General features: G+C 32.6%; 2 protein-coding genes and 1 long non-coding RNA gene across 6 annotated transcripts in view; 1 reads left to right on the plus strand and 2 right to left on the minus strand.

The window, feature by feature from the left end:
• Positions 1 to 921: 921 nt before the first annotated feature.
• LOC120349656 lies at positions 922 to 6,023 on the minus strand. The gene is made up of 4 exons (XM_039420138.1): positions 5,903 to 6,023; positions 5,116 to 5,397; positions 3,580 to 4,682; positions 922 to 933 (listed from the first exon to the last, which is right to left on the minus strand). The coding sequence occupies exons 2-4, from the start codon at positions 5,195 to 5,197 to the stop codon at positions 922 to 924; spliced, it is 1,197 nt and encodes a 398-aa protein (XP_039276072.1). The 5' UTR covers positions 5,198 to 5,397; positions 5,903 to 6,023.
• A 3,397-nt stretch (positions 6,024 to 9,420) lies between these two features.
• LOC111058041 (electron transfer flavoprotein beta subunit lysine methyltransferase) lies at positions 9,421 to 20,305 on the minus strand. 4 transcript variants are annotated; one of them, XM_039422271.1, is made up of 4 exons: positions 20,204 to 20,288; positions 12,173 to 12,410; positions 11,114 to 11,247; positions 9,421 to 9,932 (listed from the first exon to the last, which is right to left on the minus strand). In XM_039422271.1, exons 1-4 carry the CDS (start codon positions 20,220 to 20,222, stop codon positions 9,598 to 9,600), a joined length of 726 nt encoding a protein of 241 aa, XP_039278205.1. In that variant the 5' UTR covers positions 20,223 to 20,288; the 3' UTR covers positions 9,421 to 9,597. The 4 variants fall into 4 exon arrangements, with proteins under 4 accessions (XP_039278205.1, XP_039278203.1, XP_039278202.1 ...); XM_039422269.1 differs by lacking the exon at positions 20,204 to 20,288 and adding an exon at positions 17,827 to 18,243; XM_039422268.1 differs by lacking the exon at positions 20,204 to 20,288 and adding an exon at positions 17,437 to 17,768.
• The window catches only part of LOC111056927, a 10,093-nt gene continuing 6,736 nt past the window's right edge, over positions 17,500 to 20,856 (plus strand). Inside the window, exon 1 of the long non-coding RNA XR_005570600.1 lies at positions 17,500 to 18,602. This is a non-coding gene — a long non-coding RNA (uncharacterized LOC111056927). The remainder of the gene's footprint in view (positions 18,603 to 20,856) is intronic.

Raw genomic sequence — 20,856 nt, forward strand, 5'->3', positions numbered from 1 at the left:
GTATGTTCCTTTTTAAATTGCGAGTCGACGTATATACAAGATTTTTAAAATTTTGCATTTCAAGGATATTATAAAAGGAAAAAGGAGTCTCCTTCATATGCCAATATTACCGTGAAAATCAGACTATAGAAATTATTCATCATAAATCAGCTGTCTAGTGGACTGTAATACTACCCGTTCAAAAACATCCAACTTCTTGAAAATGAATCTTTCCATCAACTTTAGTAGACAGTTGACTATAATACTACCCGTTCAAAACATCGAACATCTTGAAAATGCATCTTTCCATCAACGTTGTAGACAGTTGCAGCCAGACCTGATAACAGCGCTCACACTCACATTCCGGGACGACATGTCACGGTACGATAGGACAGAAAGCTCTATATTTATTTAGGATTTTTCTAGACATTTTAAATTGATAAATTATTTATTAATTTTTGAGAAAACATAACAACAGGTCAATGTAACTTACTGAGCGCGAGGTCTACTGTTCACAGAACTACTAGTATATTTTCCAATTCTGCCAACAAGTACTTGAACTCAGAAAAATAAATAGGAAGACCACTTACCCCAATCCAAACTTTGAATGTTGTAGTTGGATGTAGCCTTAACATAATGTAGCTATGATATAGCACCTATTATACAGTATATGGGGTGACTTTGTCCCAATAATGGGGATTTGAGATTTTACAGCTTGTAATCAATACTTAAGTTGAAACAAATCTCTTGCAATACTTTTTATTATATTCTGCAATGTTTGAAAAGTATTTTTCATTATAAAAAGTTGATATTTTTCTTAACTTTAACAAAGATATATATTTTTGAAAATAAGAGACTATATTAACCAAGGGTCTCACTTTGAAAAATATATGGAAAGAAAAATATAAAATATATAATTTTCAAGAGTTAGACAAAGTGAAATTAAGTGCTAACCTGTAAAATGAATAATAACATTAAATGAAATCCACTTTAAAAAATTACAAATTATTTATTGGGAAATATGTTAGTTTCTGCTGTCTAAAAATCATATGGCAGGTTGGCTCCAGCTGCAGAGTCAGCTGAATCTCAGAGTCTCAGAAAATGAATATCGAGAACGTCTTTATTTTAAGCAAGGTGAATATTTTGTTTTATTAGGTAGAATACCATGATATTTTAATTTTAAGGCAAGTATTTTTTCCATATTTTGAATTGAAATTTGCATTATATCCTGCATAATATTCCAATTTTTATAATGAGACAAAGTCACCCCAAGTTTAACCTAAAAATGACCTTGTATTTAGTAACAGATCCCTAACCAGTTAAACTATGGATATACCAATTGAAATATATAATAAAAAGGCAAACATAAAATAATGTACTCGCCGATATCATAAATATGTTTTCTAATACTTCCGACAAGAAAATCACAAGCAGTTGTCGAGATTCGACAAGATATCAATTCTTCAATAACTTTACTGTAATCCAGCAAAATATTAGGAGCTACAAAAAAAATATTGATGAATTTATTGTAGTATTACAAAGCCTGGGTTGTCATTTCACATGCATTATTTTAACGGAGGCTTGGCTGAAAGATGAGAGCGATTTGATGGAGATTCCTGGCAACAATTTATTCAGGTCATATAACAATATTAATCAAAGCGATTGAGTTGTTGTTTACATAGACAATGAGATAACTGCTAAATGTCGCGAGATTCAATTAGGGAATAATGCTACATGTCTCTCCCTCACTTTTGATTGGGTCGGTGTTCCTTTTGAACTGCTTGCAATCTATCGTAGCCCCAACTCAAGTCTTGACATTTTTATTGAATCCATTGAATCTTACTTTAACCAACAGAGAAATGTATAAAAATCTTCAGTGGTGATATAAACTGCAACCTCTTAACTGTTAATCCACATACTCTGGAAGAAAAGTACTTGGATGTAATGAGCGAGGCAGGCTTTATTTCATGTGTAGATAAGGTGACTAGACCGGTTAGCAACACCTGCATCGAACACTACTTTGTCAGATTACCGCACACTTTCCAAGTTTCAACAACTGTAGTACAAACCGCGATCGCCGATCATTATGCCATATGTCTTAATTTATCAACTCATAAAATAGACAAACTTCCTGAAAAAGATGAATACTATTTTAAAATTGATTGGAATGGTGTTCAGAATTCCTTGTCTGTACAGGGTTGGGACCGTGTAATCGAAGAAAATAATATCAACCTATCAACTAATCTATTTATAGATACTATTCATAATATTATTCTTGAGAAGACATCTAAAATAAAAATAACTTCAAAAAATACAAAAATCAAACCATGGATTACCAGAGGCTTAATAAATTCAATACGTTACCGCGATAAACTTGAGAAGAAACTTAATAGACAGCCCTACTGCATTGCTTTAAAAAACGAATTCATCCGATTCAGAAACTTATTACACTCAACCACTGAACGAGCCACACATAATTATCATAAGAGTAAAATTGATGAGGTTTCATATGAGCCGTTGAGAGGAAAAGTGGTGTAAGTCACTTTTCACAGTTTTTGAGAAATAAGAGGGTTTATTGGACTTAATATTGTAAATAGAATTCTCAAAATATAGCATTAAAAACATGTGTACATGTTTCCTAATAACTCGATCTAAATCAGTAAGTTGTTAATTTACAAAATTTTCTTTATTTAACTTTTCAAACAAGTTTTTACTATGAAAATAATGACTTACACCACTTTTCCATGAATCTTTTTGTTAGAAATAGGTCAATGGAACTCAATAATAATAGGCCAATGAGCGATATTTACTGAAAATTATTAGACTTTTATTAAAATAGTTGAAACACTGAAAAATAATAATAAAAAAGTAATAAACTGTCCTTGTATGCTCTTTAATGTTCGGATTCACTCTCACTACCTCTATCAATGATAGGTGCATCATCTACTTCAGTTGAATCTCCTTCTTCTTTCAAGTCGATGAAGAACGTCGTGCAGACGTATACAACGGTTCCATTGGAATGTTGGCAAGTGATAAGCACCGTTTACCTCTCCTTGCTGCTGTGATATCCAACACTTCAAAAGGCATCTCATCATTCAAGGTTTCTTTGTAAAAAATTTTGAATGGCTCATCCTTCTGATATCGAAGCCATTGAATCTTCAGCCATGATACTTTCTCCTTTCCAACATTGACCTTTCTTCATGTTATGACTTGTTCCAGCTTTGAAGAAGATACAATTTCATTCTGTTCCAGCACTTTCAACATGAATGGTCTTTTTCGCTTGCTTTTTTCTATGGTATTGTACCAATCAGAAGGTTCATAGATTACCCTTCCCTTTGCATATTTCTCTATGACACCAAAGTCAGCATCATTGGGTAAGAAGGAGTGGCCACTAATCATAAATTTATGATCCAGTGTCTGGATAGAGCATGTGTCCTGCTGAATAAAGTGCATAAGAGCAAGAGAGACTTTAATATTTCTGTTTTGCCCCCCACAACTGTCACTGAACATGATAACATGATCTGTATCTCTCGAAATGTTGTGGTGCAAGTGTTGAATTAGACATGACAGGATTTCTTGGGACCCTCTAGATCCTGTTACTTCTGACCAACTATACATGTAAGCACAATCATCAGATAAGTCATGGCAACCGAGGTTGTACACATACATGTTCCTTTTATAGTATGCTAGTGAACAAGTCAACATTGGAAATTGCAATGCCTTCTGCAGATCAAAAGTAAATGAATAAGTGTTTGGATTACTCTTTGACATTTCCCTGGCTTCATTCAATTTCTGCCGAGCAAGTTCAGCTTTACGTAAATGAAAAACCTTGCTACTTTCAAGATTCTTTTTCTCTTCTTCATCCTCACAAACATCAATTTTCATTTTGAATGTGTCACACTTGACACATGTATCCTTGTGAGGTTGATGGAAATGTACATTAAATTCATAGTTGAAAACTCTTCGGTACATGGATTCAGATAATGGTTCAGTGTTCATAGAAGAACAATGCTCTTTGTACAACAAGTACATTTGTCTGATATTGAGTAACTCAGAGAGGTATTTTCTATTTGGATTGTGAGTCCTAGTGTAGTGGGATTGATATGCAGGGAAAGAAGCAATATGATCTCTTACAATCTTTAGACGAGCATCATCGGTCTTATTCACTGGAGCTTGCTTACCCCTCAAGTCACTGCCAGGCTCTTTGCCTTCTCTTATTTTCTTCAGAGCTCTGAATGCTCTACCATCTGAAATCTGGAAGGTTCTCAAAAAGAATTGTTTGCAAACTTGCACATTTTTTGTAGTTGGCTGAAGAAAATATTTTATAGTTATACCTTTCCTACCTCTACTTCCATCTCGAATTCTATGGGCATTTGGGGTGAATTGCTGGCACAACCCACAAATATATGAATTTTGTGATTTGAAGCTACCCATTCCATAAAAGTTCTTGAATAACCCCTCCCTTTCTTCTGCAGAGACATTTTCAATGCATTTTAACCTGCAGCTGCATGGATCGTTTGAAAATAATTTTTTACACACCTCTTTACCTTTGGCAGTAATATAGCTCTCACCCAAACTGCGTTTGATTTTCCTGTTTTCTTTCTTGTTACAGTTTCTGGTACGTTTTCGAGACTTTTCCTTTGTGCTGATTTCATTATCACTGTCACCATTGATTGAAGCTGTTGGGCTGGCAGGGTCTGAGTCTGAAACAATTACATGGAACAAAATTAAATAATTTTTTTTTGTTATTTTGATGAAAGTTCCAATATTGAAAATAATTAAAAATACTACTTGACTAGGTCAAATAAATATTTAATAAGAATGGAATGTTTTATAGACCTCGGATTACATGGTAAACTATAGAGTAACAAAAAAGTTGAGTTTACAATCATGATTGAGCTAACCTATAAAATTGTTGCAGTTATTCTGATGGCAGCTCATTAGAAACAATAATTATCATCATAAACAATAATTTTTGTAGTTTTTCAAGCTCTTTGATAACAGGCATCATATTGAATGAGATTAAAATTAATTAGGCTCTTAATAACTTGAGATAAACACTACAAGATTAGTTATTGAATAGTTGAGGTTATGATAAAAATCAAAGGAAACAATAATAATAAATTATACATTTACCTTCATCTCCACTTGAAGAAGGAATATAATCTGAATCAGAATCTTGTAGAATCGTTGATTGTTCTAAATCAGAAATATCCATGATGAAAAAGTAGTCTCAAATTATAAAATCGCTTGTTATTACACCAATATTCAAAGCAGTTTTGTAAGCTGTATGATGTTACCAAGGAAAAGTGAAGTAAGTCAGACTTACACCACTTTGCCAACAAACCTATCAGCTGATATGTTACACAGATATTTTTCACTGCCACCTTGATACCATATATAAACGATTATGACTTACTTCAATATATGTTAATATACTACGTACTATTTTTTTTTAATAATAATAATAATAAATTTGTTTTATTGACCAATAAATACATTTGTACAGTACATTTCAGGCCTCGTCAAAAGTTCAAGATTACATGATGTAAGTCACTAGCATAAATACATTTTTCGTCAACATCTTATTCTTAATAAAACTTGAATGAACATTTTCAATAACATCAGTAGGTATAGCAAAATATTTCGAAACATTACATTTACACAGCATATAGATAAATAGCAATTTGTAATATATTAGAAGAGAAACACAAAGACTAACACTACAACTAGTACTACTATATAAAGTCATAACATAGTAATCACAATACTATTCTTACAATGTAAGTTACATTTTTATTCTAAGTAGAAAACGTTATATGCTATCAATTAAAAACTCTTCAGTAGAGTAGTAAGCCTTTTCTTTTAGCATTTGTGAAATGGCAACTTTAAATTTTTCTTGAGGCAGGTTCTTAACTTCAACGTTCACTTATCCATGTAACAGAATGACCCTTTAGCTTTGTATTGCACTAATAATCTCGAATTGACATTTTTTTGACTTACACCACTTTTCCTCTCACCGGCTCATATAATCCTGAAAAGTTTTGGACCGTAGTGAAAGAGATTGCTGGTAAATCAAAATGCCATCAATCATTCCCATTCAATTCATTTTCTAAAAATGGAGACCCCCAACCAAACCCAAAATATCAAAGATATCTGCAACAATTTTAATCAATATTTCACGTCCGTTGGATCTTCCCTATCCCAATCGTTGAACCCTGTTGGAGAACCAGAAATTAATGATTCTGAGTATGGAGTTGATGTAGTATTTGAGTTTAAAGAGGTCACAAAAGATGAACTAATGAACGTGATATAGTCTTAAAGGTAGGAGTCCTCCGGGGTACGATCTCATTCCAACTAAATTAATCAAAGAAAATCTTGAGTCACTAATTAATCCTATCCATCATTTAATAAATTTAAGCATTCGTGAAGGACAGTTTCCGGAAAATCTAAAAATAGCAAAAATCATCCCAATCTACAAATTAGGACCTAAGAATCAATTCTCGAACTACAGACCCATAAATCTCTTCTAACAACATTGTCTAAAATTATTGAGAAATGTGTTAAATTACAGTTAACAGAATATTTGACAAATAATAACATACTTGCAAAAACCCAATATGGATTTCAAAAATCAAAAAATACAAATGATGCTCTATTTGATGTAACCAAATATAGAATCAATTCCTAAGAATCAATTCTCGAACTACAGACCCATAAATCTCTTCTAACAACATTGTCTAAAATTATGCCTTGCAGTGGTTCAGAAGTTACTTTTATGAACGCCTTCAGTTTGTTAAAATTGATGGTAAATGTGGTGAAAGGGACAGTGTTGACTATGGGGTGATTCAGGGAAGCATCCTGGGTCCAATATTGTTCCTTATATATACCAATAACATTTCAACGCTCAACACGACAAGCAAGATATTCCTTTTTGCTGATGACACGGTTGTTGTTTGTGTTGGCAAGGATTGGGAAGATGTATATAAAAATGCCACTATAAACCTTTCAAAAATAAAAAACTGGTTCGACCATAACAGCTTAATAGTAAATATAACTAAAACAAAGTATATGCCGATTGTAGGAACCAAGGAACCAATCAGATCCAGGCTCAAGACAGGTGAAAATGCATACATTTACAGATTTAGAATCCTCAGTCTGTACATGTGGATCAATCATGAGAGTTGACCAATACAAATATCTTATTTTTGACCATCACTTGAGTTGGGTTCCCCTTATTCAATGTGTCAAACAGAGGCTTAGAAGGATGTTGCATGGACTCTCTCAGCTCAGCCAGGTACTAGACATTAGATTGTGTAGGAGGATCTACCATGCATATGCCCAATCAATATTGCAGTATGGAATAATAGTTTGGGGAGGTGTTTCATCTGCTTGCCTGGAGCCGCTGGCCGTCACTCAACGCACAGTAATGAAAACTATCCTGAAAAAAGAATCCAGGTGCCCCACGTTGCTGCTATTCTCGGACTTCCCTGTGCTCAATCTAAGACAGTTATTTATAAAAACAATTCTTACATATTTAAAAAAAATAAAATAAACCTATTTGCTAATATACAACACAATTATCAAACACGACTCAGGAACAACCATGGATATTCAACACCTAGATTAATGCATGGAATAGAACTCAAATCACCATACTACCTAGCTCAAATTATCTATAGGAATTTGCCGGACGTCATCAGGGAGGCTTAGAATTGCAGCGACGTGGTGTATGAAAGTAGGTTGGTCGGGTGGCTTTTTGGCATAGGCTGGATTGGAACTGAGGAACTGCTCCATTCACCGTACATGTAGTATAACTTACCAGCTCAATTTAATTAAAATATAACTTTTTCGCTTCATTGCTGGTCTTAGGTTCCCTTGCTCTCCCACTTGTAAATTTATAATCAACTCTGCTCTGCTATTGATCACGTATTTTTTTGAATAAACTATAAACAGCGGTTACATTTACTTATATAGGTTGTATAGAACATGAAGTTAATAGTTAATAGCACAGATAAAATACATGTTACTCTATTTTCATGCAAGAACTCTCCCCCATTCACAGACGTATAGTCTTCTTGGGGGAATTCCACGCCATCTATGTACTAGCATTAATGTAATAATGTATAATTTTCTATTTCAATTGATGTATTCTATTTATAATTGAACTTATGAATTTTACATTTTTTTTGTAATGCAATGTGGAAAAATAAATTTATTGATAAATAAATAATAAAATAATAATAATAATAATAATAATAATAATAAAATAATTTATGATTCGATTTGAATTGTAGAACCTCGATAATGATCAGGGCTAAGGGTATCAATGTTGAACATCAATTTCGGATAATAGAGATGGGAGATAAACTGATTTGAATATTTTTCCGCGAGGTGGGACAAAGTCACCCCGTTCGACGGTACCGTACAGAGTTGGTGAGAATCATGCAAACAGCTCGCTTCTGTTCAAAGTGTTAAATATGTGGGTAGATGCTGCTGCTGTGAGTATTCAATAACACTTGATAAAGTAAAATTTTATATTCACATATATTTTTTCTAGGTACCTGCATTGGATTAATCTATCCAACGAAAAACAATGACATGTCGACGATTACGCCTGTTTTGCAACTGAGGTACTCCTTGGACTGTAGCACTCTCCCTATGTGGTGGGAGGCTCAGAGAAACGAAAAGGGACGGAAGCCAGGACAATACTGCTCGCAATAACAAGAGAAGGGATAACAGAAACCAAAATCAACACTGTTGTCCCTACTTTTTCTACTGCCATTACAACGTGGACCTTACAATAGTATCTCAAAATAAATTTTTCTTCTCTTTTTCATTGAGGTATTGGAATATATACTAATTTTTGACAATATTTATTAGTATTTATACCACAGTGATATATCGTAGAATAGTATCGATACTTTGATTTATAAAAATTTTCACCTACCTTCAATGATTTAGTGAGAGCACAGACAATAAGTCATTCCCATAAAAAATCATATCTTTTTTCTGTATAGGGCTACTTGTAATATAAATAGAAAGAAAAATAAAAATCTCAGTCCCCATTTTGAATTATTTAATCACATGTTTCAACATTGATGCCAATGATAGCAAGTGATATCACTCTTGAAAATGACATCAATGTTGAAACATGTTGTGATTAAATAATTAAAAAAGGGTAGGTACTGAGATTTTTATTTTTATTTTTATTTATAAAAACATGATTGTATTGTTCTAATTAACAATGCAGTACCATTATTAGTATTGGTAACTTGACTAGATTTGTACAAAGCGTAAAATTTTCAGAATCATATATTATTTGATCAATACCGTATTCTATAATAATCATTCTAAATCTGTAAAGCCGTTGATAATATATGTTTATACCTCAACAATACAAAATGCATTCAACTCAAGGTGTAGATCAGGACATTCAGAGACTCTAAGAATAGCGCATTTATTGGAATAGTATATTATAAAAATAACGTAATTGAATTCTAGTAATTTTAAAATTCAATCGTCAATATTAATTTTGCCTCAGATGAAAAACTAATTGAGCAAGAACAATGGAATACTTCATGATAATTATTTGTTATGAATGAGAAAGTCCCTCGATTACATGAATTTCCAAACTGACGTAGATGAAAAACCACTGTTTTCCATGCAAGATTGTTCGTTTAGAGTATATTCAATCACACATTGAACTTGTTCAGTGAGCACAGTATCTTTGAAAGCATGTCTTCCAGGATCACCCACCAGAATGTATTTTCCATTGGAAGCTAATTCTTTCAACCAAGAAAACATTATTTCACCAAAATCACTATCATAGAACATGTCTCCAACGATTATCAAGTCGATATTTTCACATGGGGTACCAATCAAATTTTCACAGGAGATTTCCATAGAAACGTTGTTTACTGAGCAATTCATTCCGATTGCGGTGCAAGCCACTGAAATAAAATAAAATTCTCGAATAATTTCTTCTAATTTTAATCTATGAATATTAAAAAATGTTGAGGAATTTTGATGTATGTAACTGTCCTGTAATTATATTTATCACAGAGAATGATAGAGAAAGATACAAACGATATCGCTTGTAATTATAGCAAAGAGGATGATCATGACTGTTATTAAAATGTGAGAGTATAATGATATAGTTTTGAAATTATTTATTATGAAATCATAATAATCTGCCATTGTATACCGTACCAATACAATGGCAGATTATTATGATTTCATGATGAATGAATTCAAAATTACCTAGACAATAATTGCGAATTTGAATAGTGAACTGCCATATAGTTCATAGTGTAATAATTCCATTTGTCTACGGTAGGTCTACTTGAATAATATCAACATGCATAAATGCATTAATTTCATACTTTAGTGAACCACGGTGTATTATAATATTGTTATTATCCTATTATAATTTATGAAGATAAAGTATTATAAAATAAAAAGTGTCTGAAAAAGGGATAGAGAAAGTGTTGTTTTATTTCGAAACTATTTTTTTCCAATAGATATGTGAATCAATTTAAAATCAATGATGCATCTTAAAATTACCATAATGTAATGACAAAACCCAGCAATCATAAAGAGAGGGGTGGAGGAACGGAAAAACTGCAGCCTACTTAACTGTAACAAAAACTGAAATGAATGAGAACAAAGGAATGAGTCAACAAGATTTCTAAAAATGTGATTGCACTTATCATAATTGTGTGGGAGACAATTTTTTGTGAAAGGATATTTTAAAATTGTGTATTGTGAATTGTATTCTGTCACTTTTGAAATTAAATTTTCTCTATTATTAATAACTTGTGATCATGACAGTGTTGATAAAATTTAACTCAAACTTGAACTTTAATGTTCAATTTGTAATGCTTCAGTTCATGATAACTCAATTTTTGTATAGCCTACTTATTGAAAATTTGAAAAATACTTTTTACAGAAATACTCATTACTTAAATAAATTTTAATGAGTACTCAACATTAATTTCTAGAATATTATTTAATAAGAAAATTTTATTTTTAGAATTTTTTCTGTTGCCTACGAATCCACTGCCTATTTTATATTCCGTATTCTTATAACTTATTGAAATGCTGACATACTAATTATTGTGGACCATCTCACCTTCATCGATGTCATTAGCAATAATTATTTCAGCAGAATTATGTAATGCCGCCGCAATGGAGCAAGCACCACAACCACTGCCCACATCCAGGATTCGTCGGCCACAGATCAACTCTTTGTTATCAAGGATATACCTAATAAAAATACGAAATAAATTATTCATTCGATTAATTGTGTTCATTCATCGCAAATTGAATATACTAAGGTGTGGGGTTGAAAATATTGAGCTGAATGGATGAAATATTATATTTGAGGAATAACCACAGTATAGGTATACCGTATTCACAACGATATGAAAAAATGCAATTCAATTATTATTGAGAGCGAATAATTATGAAAACGAACAAACACTAATTGGAAAAACTGAAACAAGAAAAAGTTTTTCAACTACATTATGGAAGGATCTCATCGAAGTGATATATCGAAAATATGGTACCGGTATGTTTTTGTGAATTTGTTTCATGAACTGAAATAGGTACATACACATAAAAATATTATAGCAGGCCAATAATTTAGTATGTTAAAGTAAACGCATCTTTAACTTAATTTTGCATACCGTAATTTTTATATTATTATGCTATAGATGATTCATTCACAACATGAAGTTCGGTCCTCATAAGACCGCTGCAATTTCAAGAACATTTTTCTGTAACTGACCCATCTTACAACTTTGAATTGATGATAATTGAATTGGAAATCAGAATGACTGAAATACATGTCTCTTGAGCAATAAATAAGAATAAATTAATGCAAAAATAATCAGAACAACAATATAACATTTCACAAATGAATAAAACGGTTTATTTAGCCATGCAACATACATAACAATTTCAATATTTTTTAGTTTTTCTATTTCTATTATTTCAGTTGAATTTGCCTCGTTGAATGTAGAGTGATCACTGAAATTCAATATATGTTATACTATAACGATTGTTTACGGTATCTCAGAAAATACATAGTAACTATTAAATGTTGATAGTTATAGCTGAATATATACTGTATAGTTCCATAGAGTTGGAGTTAGTTTGAAGTATAATATTGACAATGAAAAACACTGACCTTGACAAGGCCTGACCACCAGGCCAGTGAAAAGCCCAGAATGGGTCATGGAAAGGAGACTCTTCCTGCTTAGCAGACCAAAGAGAGCAATTTGGTGTGATCAAGTGCAGAGCTATTTCAGGTGTCATGTGATTTCTCGACACTTCAGTACATTCTTTGATTTGCTTCACCAGCGCAGGAGTTGTAAAGCTGCTCGCTATTGCTTTCTTCAAAATGTTCGTCAATTGCATTGTATCATCTGGAAAAATTATTTCACGATTTATATTAATTGTAAGACGGATAATAGAACAAAATATGAGAGAATTGTTTTTTCAGATAAAAATAATATCAATACTCATAGGAGTATAAAGTAGAAACTAGTTATAATTTATTTCGGGTGGAATATAAGCTCATCATTGAGTAAGATATAGACTAAATAGATAACATAATCTCAATATCCATACAAATATACATGTCTTTCAAGTTCCTTTACATAAATAAATTGGAAAAATAAATGTCTGTAGAGTAGCCTACAATGAGGCACCACACGAGAGTGTACTATAGTCTGTCCAGACTGCCATGAGCCCTAAAAGATTAAGCCGACCCTCGCTCCCCCACGCCCGGCATACCTGCGCCATTGATATACTATGTATACTATGTAGTATACAGGTAGGCAGACCGTCCCTTCACTCAAACACACAAAAGGAGGCTGCGCTTGTGTGTGTGAGCAGTCGGCCTAATCCGCCTACACACCTCCAGACCAGACCTCAGACCAAGAACGTTTGGCAAACGGCAAACCGTTTGGGACGGCTCTGACCTGAACCACTGACAACAGACTGTTTGTGCTTCCCGGAACACTATTTTGGTCTGGTATTGTAGTGTGTAGCGCTGTCTTCAGACGGCAGACGGTCTCCAGTAGCTCACCGGAAACTTAATTTGCGGAAAAATGAAGATAGAGAAATTGTGATTTCAGATTCGGATTCAGCGCCCTCCAATTAATCAAATGCTTCGCGTGTACTCAAAAATAATCAAAATTGAGAATTTTTTTTCGATTGCATATAATAATAATTAAATCACTATAAGCTATAGAAGTAGTCAATATTAGCCTATGCCTTTACAATTTATCACTTTCTTCATCAATTTTTTATCATTACCGGCAAGGCACCCGTGCTTCGTTACGGGAATTGAACAGTAGATTATTTTTGAGAGATATTTATAATCCAGATTCAATTAAATTCATTTTAATTGTGTCTCAGATTCACCATACAATCAAAAGTTGCTTGCTGAATAGAACTGGATTAATAAATCGATTATACAGTTTCACTTTGAACAATTAATTACGACATAGCAGTCAGGTATTTATAAATAAAAGCTATTAGCTTCTACTTACAAGCAGTTCGTAATGGAATCAAACATTGAAGAGTATACAGTTTCGTCACTGTTATAGAACTGTACTTTGTATCCGGAAAGGTGCTTTCCCTACATGAAAATTTTAACATACAGTATATACATGGGAGATGGAAAGAAGAATGTACATAGGTACTATAGGAGTCGAACTACACCTAGCTATAGGCCTATTTCAGGTTACATTCAAATACATTTCTATAATGCTAGTTACCCAGGAATTTTATTTTAGATGGAAGAAGGATTCTCTTATTGATTCTCGTGGTAATTAGTCTGGATTAGTAGTTAACAGACTCATGTGCAACTGGGTGTAAGTCTAAAGGCCATGGCTGTGTACAAACGAAGAGCAACAGGGGAACCAATTCAGCAGAAGCTGGAGAAATAGTCGCATTTCTATAATGAGAGTATTCACATAATATAACAGCTGGGATGAAAAGCAAAAATGTCATAAATAATATTGTAATTGGAAATTTGTGAGGAAATTATTGTTCTTAATCTTATCTAATGTGAATGAATTATAGTACATCAATGTGTCAGCATTGTTTGAATGTGGACCATTGATGCTATTGATAGGTGATACTGAGAGTTTGAAGGGAAAATCAACAAGTCATGCATATTCTCCATTATTTTTATCGAAAGCTACCTTCTATTTTCTTTGGTGAAACAATCAATTTTTGAGGATAGTTGATTCATGGGAAAAGCGCCTTACTTCTATAAAAGATCTATAAAGAAAAGTTAAAGATGAAGATAGAAGATAGTTGAAAAGATATTATTTATAGTATAGTTGGTATAAAGACATTATTTGGGAAAGCAACAAAAGCTATTTGGTCGTTTTAATAAACAACCATTTTGTTTTCCCAAGTTTGACCGGAATTTCCTCATTCTTTACACACAGATCCTGCAAAGGACACTTCTGAAGTTTTAAAAAGATCCTCCATATATCATACTGAATAGTCCAAATTTCATCGAAATTGTTGAAGCATTTTCCGAGATCTGTCGAATATACAAACACAAGTATAGTATTGATAGAATCTGATCAATATTGATAAAAGCAACTCCTGTCATAAAATTTTGTTTCATGAAACATTGAGAATTAATAAAAATTATCTATACCCTCAAGAATGGCTCCGATTGAAGCAGCAGTGCATAATCAAGTTTTTGCTCAATGAATGCATTTCAAGTTATTTAGCTTCTAGGTACCTAATAAAGTGACAGAACTCATATCTTGATTAGAAACCATCCTCAACTTAGGCCAACCTGACAGAATCAGACTGTTAATCAATTTAGTTGCCAAATTCAACCGTAACAACAGTTACCGGTACGAAAAGGTACTCCCTCTAAATTATAGTTCTACCAAGATATAGTATGGACATTTGAATTATTATATTCAAGAGATTGGAGGAATAAGAATATACATGCTAAAAGACGAACTTCAAACCCTTAAAAACCATCCTTAGAGTTGAAATATCGCAAAAAGATTTCTTAGTGGGCACCTAGGACCTATAAGAAAGCTATACCGTACCTCAAGCTTTCTTGCAATCTATCTTTTCTACATCCATCATGTAGTTTTTTCAGAAATCGTGATCAGTGAGTGAGTGAGTAAGTCAGTGAGTCAGATAAGAATGTTATAAGTATAGATTTCAAATAAATGTTCTAGCCAATTTAAATAGTGAACTCAAATAGTAATATTCATAAGGTATTATACTTCATGCTTGTCTGGTCTGAGGTCTGGTCTTGGAGTGTGTAGAGCCGTCCCAAACGGTTTGCCGTTTGCCAAACGGTCTTGGTCTGAGGTCTGGTCTGGAGGTGTGTAGGCGGCTTCAGCAGACCGGCAGACGGTTTGAAAATCATTAATCGGTCTGAAGACAGCCCTACACGCTTCCAGACCACACCAAAGACTCAGACTGTTTGTGGTCTGGTCTGCAAGTGTGTAGGCGGCTCTAAGAGCTCATGCCTATCTGGACAGAGTATAGACTGAATAACTATTGAACACCATATGCACTCTTAAAAATTTTACAGTATTTTGAGACAGTGAAGATTAAATGTAATTCACTATTGATATTGAAGCAATAATGTATTTAATTTCTCAAATTTTAAATTAGTACGGTGGTTATTTAATATAGGCTCATGTCTTGGTTTTTTAATGATAATGGTAAGTTAATGTGATGATATTATACTTTCAACCGGTAACTTATACATTATAATAATGAAATCATGTATTGAATGCCTTTTTATTGAATACATTTTCCTTATTGTTACAGTGAACAGTTGTGACGTTCAGTAGGCTACAACAAAACTGCATGCACATATTCACATCAGTTTCCTCCATGACATTTTATGAAGCTGTTTTCTAATAAATTGTCATCATGACGCAAATTAATTTTTCTAAAGACTGAAGAGGTTCTTACATAAACATGCTTACGACTTATTATTTGATGAAATTTATCAGAAGAGAGAATCAGAGGGGAAAGAATCTGGAGGAAAAGGAGAGCTGTGAGAGAAAAGAGGAGTAGGTAGTGAGCCGTGAGAAAATAACAAATAAAGAGCTTTTGAGTTGGTTGTTTTGTCACTGTTGAGAATTCTGACCTTCACAGGTCACAACTCGGCTAGCTTGTCCTTCAGCAATTAATAATAGGTACTCAAGTCCTAATATTATTGTACACTAGAATGAAATCTATTCAAACTTAGAATTTTCATCACAATTAGAGACATTTATTGGTTATTCAGAATTCATGACATTATTGATCATTTATATCAAGCACAAGATGCTCTTAATAAATGGTTGAAATGCTTGGAAAACTGACATTTTAATAAATAAATCCACATAATTATAAAGAGAATTTGGGGAGTCAGTTACTGTGAGTTGAAACAAACATAAATATCAAAATCTAATGCATGTTTTGAAATAATTGATTATAAAATTCTAGAGCTTTATTATGCATTGATAAAATTCTATATATTATATACGGTATTATATAATTGTAATAGATTACCGTACTCAATTTATGTATTCAATAAATTTCCTTAGAATTATAGAATGTATAATAAAATACATCCTAAAATAGAAGTTGACAGATCAAATATACTCAATTGGGAACGTCAATAATAGCTATATTACAACAAATACATCATACTAATGATAATAAAATATCAATGATAAATAATTGATGTGTAGCTAGAGCCTAGAATACAGTAATTTAAAATTATTTAAGACTTTGCATACATTTTTTTACCAATATTTACTTTCTTGGTAAGGACTATACTCGTATATTCATATAGTCTACTGTAGGTACATAAATTAAAAATCAAATTAATATTTTTCAATGTTATTTTCCATCACAAACTGCTTATTATTAAATCACTTTTTGCTATTTGACAACCAGGAAGATGGCGGACCTGCCGAAAGATCTCGTTGTCAAATTGAGTGATTGAAAAAATGTGACTGCTGGTCGTTCTTTTTAATAGCAAAAAGTAATCAAATAATGGACAATATATTTATAGTCGAAACATGTTGTGAGAAATGAAATAAAGTTGAAAACAGGACACTTTGAATTTTATATTACCATTATCAGTATCAAACATAATATTGTAATTTGAATAAAAATTATTTAAATATAATTTATATTAGTTGAATAGAGTTGACATATTAAACGACTCATAATAATATGTTAATAGAAGTAATTCAATTTATTATGTTATGATAAGCAAAGTAATGTCACTTTGTCTATTAATTTGATACTGTACTATTAGTATTTATTTGTTAAATAATATTGATATTATTGTAGAATGTGTTGGCTATCTTATGTTAATTTGGGAGTGAGTGTAAACATTCTATATAAATTTATATAATTAAATGAAAGTAGTGTAAGCCAGCAGCATACCGGTACGGTACGCGCTTATCAGTTGAGTGAAGTAGGCTACCGTAAGTAAGTAGTAATAAAACTGAAGTAGGCTACAATTTGTGTTGTGTTCCTGTTTTATCATGATAAGAGAAATTAAAATATCAATATTATAACATAAAGAGAGTTTAGTTAGACGGTTAGAAAACAATTTCAGACTAATATTTATGATGCATCTATCCAACGGCCATATCAAAAATCAAATATGAAATTGGGTTAACGAACAGGTTTCTGCGAATGCAGTTCTGGATTTCTGACCGGGGAAATCCTTGATCCGTTCTGGGAACTGCGAGGCTATCTGATAATAAGAAGCGAATACGATATTTGCATTTTTAGCAAAGAGGAAAAGTGAACGCAGTGTAAAAGACTTACCATAAGAGCAACAGAGATGGGAACACGAGGAGAGTGATGATTTCTGAGAAATCCCCACCCATAGGAGACTATTTCGGTCATAGCGCATGCGCAGTCTTTACTGGGAATTCACATTCCACAATCTACTCTCCACACTTCACCGGCCGGCTAGGTAAAAAATTTCTCCACTTCATTATTGTTATTGGTTGTTAACGTGTGTGAAACAAAAATATCCACAGGAACTCACGTTTATCTCTTCCATATACCGTGTCTTTGGTTGAACAGTATTTGCTTTAATCACGTAAGAATATTCATCGTACTGTGTGCTGTAGAGTGTGACTGATAACTACTGTGACCTCGTGGAGAGAAAGAGAGAGTGCATTGCCCTCTCCTGGGTTCAGTGCCGTACTCACTCGGTACCCAGTTGAGCTGAATTTTTTGGCAGTAATATTGCGTAATTTTATCGCAAATCGGAGAGCCAAACGTGTCTTCTGATCAGTGGTTCTGTTGAGTCATCTTTTGCCAAAATACTTGACTGTGAATAATTTTACTGCAGTAGTGAACCAAACGTGTGATAGTGAGCAAAGGTACTTTTGATCCTCAGCAAAAAGGAAATTGTGAACAGGAATTGTGAATTTTAACAACAGTTGCTGCCCAGCAATTCTATCAGAGGGCCGGATTCAATTGAAAGTGTCAAGCGAAAGGAAAACGTACTTCAAAAGTATTTCACGATTTTCAAAAGTGCAAGAGGATACTGAATTACCGACCTTCAAACCATCCAAAATGAAAGTCAACAGGTGGGTGCAAATTCCTATGACTTTATTATTTTAATTCAATGTAAATTTCGTTTAAGCAATTATGTAGGCCTATTTTTAGGTAAATTAAAATTATATAGGAATTAAATACGTTATACTCATCTATTTCAATACCGTATACCCATGACGAAATGCAAGTAATAATCCGTTTTGAACTATTTTCGACGACACTACACTCTAATTTTTGAATATTAGTTATTAAAATCAGTGATGTGCATTGAGCGCTTTCGAATTTTTTTAATCCATTTTCAACAATTGAGTGTTGGTTTTAACTAATATTAAAAAATAAATTAGACTGTAGTGTCGTCGAAAATAGTTCAAAAAGGAATTAAATGTTATTAATATTACCGTACATATTTTAACAAGATTTTTCCTTGAACATTGAAGTATTGGTATAAAATATCTACAATATTGTGGTATATTGAACTATCTTTTATTTCATGAGATATAAATATTCAATAAGCTTGATATATGTTCATGATATTGTTGATTCTATGACTATAATCTGAATTATCAAAATTATTATTGAAGTGGGGAAGAAAATATGACATATATATTGTGCCACATTAAGAACAATTACATCTTTATTGCTAGACAAATTAACCGAAAATATGATTCCCATAATTATGTGGGTGATGAAACGATTTAAAAAATAAAAATCTGTTTTTTGGGTACCGTAGGATAATTTTATACCTTATTGGAAAATTTTATGGATGAAGGAAATGATGTGCATTGAAAATATACTAAAGGATAGAATACTTCTAGGCCTCGATATGATAAAAGTAGGTCAACATAGTTTTTTGTATGGATGATGACACTTTCTCTCACAAAGACATCATCATCTCCCAGAGTAAGTTGACTCAAATGTATCTGGAATACATTGAATGTAGTAGAATGCAGATTTCTGATACATTCCTTGCATCTTTGGTTACCTCTAATAATATGAATTCCAGCAATTGAAATCTTTTTAATTATAGTAAGTCATATAATTAGGCTATAATGAATAGAATTTGAGATAATATTATCGTAGTGATGATACTAATGATGACAATAATTCTAGTAATGATATTAATATATTTATTCATTTTACTTTTTATAACATAAATTATCAGACAAATTCACAAATTATCATACAATTATTTTAGCAGAAAAGTGATAATTACCGGAACATTTTTCTGAGATTAAAATACATCTTTATTGCAGGCTTAAAAATGTTTCTATTAAAGAATCTGTGAACTCAGTTTATTTCTTCAGTTGTATAAGAGAAAAATCTATAAAGAAAAATGTCACATCTGTTTCATTAAAATGTATTATTGTTATAAAAACGAAGTTCATTTATAAAACTAACACTGCAATGGTAAGTAACAGTGGATAGCTTGTCAAGCAACAAAATTTTATTTTGAAAAAGTGAGTTGATGAAGATTGAGAGGAACGTAGCTTTTTATTGCAAGGTTTATTTAACGTTCTGCAACGTTTATTAAGATTTGAAAATAAATCATTTTAATACCCCTGAAAAAATTCTGATAATCAAAAAAGTGGTATAAATGAATCAGATTGAATAGGTAAATAATAATAATACGTACCAATTCCATTCACAAACATAATAGCCCATGCGAACAATAAGGTTGAATTTTACCAAATTTCGCGAATTTATCCTCTATGAACAGAGAATCCAGCGGCGCCGACTTCATTTAAATATTGGGGGGGGGGGCAAAGTACAGCATTAAGATCTATCTGTAAGGGAGTGTCATTCGAAGATGGAGGGAGGGGGTTGTGAAAATACGCAATCAGTAAGACTATGCATTTGATTGTCGTAGTTTTATGGTTTGTGGACATCGAGGAAGTACCTAGTTTTAAAAAATAATGCAGTAGACCTATTATACCAGTTCAAACAGTAATATTCCAGTTGAATGTAATAAAAATACCTAGACAGGTTCATTGTTTCTTATAACATTGGTTTCATTTGAGATTTTTGGAATATTGAAGATGAGGAAAAAAATTTCTTTTAATACTTAATGACGTAATTTTCTCTTGTAACGTATGAAAATTGGGGGGGGGGTTGAGAATACATGCATTGCCCCCCTGAGTAATTATTGAGGGGGCAGAGGGTGCCTTGCCCCCCCCCCAAAGTCGGCGCCACTGAGAGAATCAACTACTATGTTTTGTAATTTGTTTTCGTGAATTCTGCCCCTGACAAAATAATATTTAATTGAATGAAATACTGTAGAAGATTCGT

This window comes from Nilaparvata lugens, chromosome 2, assembly GCF_014356525.2.
Source record: "Nilaparvata lugens isolate BPH chromosome 2, ASM1435652v1, whole genome shotgun sequence".
Classification (NCBI taxonomy): domain Eukaryota; kingdom Metazoa; phylum Arthropoda; class Insecta; order Hemiptera; family Delphacidae; genus Nilaparvata; species Nilaparvata lugens.

Excerpts from the sequence above, each read along its gene's own strand:
- LOC120349656 (XM_039420138.1), bottom strand. The coding sequence starts at position 5,197 with ATGGATATTTCTGATTTAGAACAATCAACGATTCTACAAGATTCTGAT. Across the intron at positions 4,683-5,115 it reads TTCTTCAAGTGGAGATGAAG|ACTCAGACCCTGCCAGCCCA; the intron begins GTAAATGTATAA and ends TAATTGTTTCAG.
- LOC111058041 (XM_039422268.1), bottom strand. The coding sequence starts at position 17,539 with ATGATAAAACAGGAACACAACACAAATTGTAGCCTACTTCAGTTTTAT. Across the intron at positions 11,248-12,172 it reads GGTGGTCAGGCCTTGTCAAG|GTATATCCTTGATAACAAAG; the intron begins GTCAGTGTTTTT and ends TATTTTTATTAG. Across the intron at positions 9,933-11,113 it reads TGCTAATGACATCGATGAAG|TGGCTTGCACCGCAATCGGA; the intron begins GTGAGATGGTCC and ends ATTTTATTTCAG.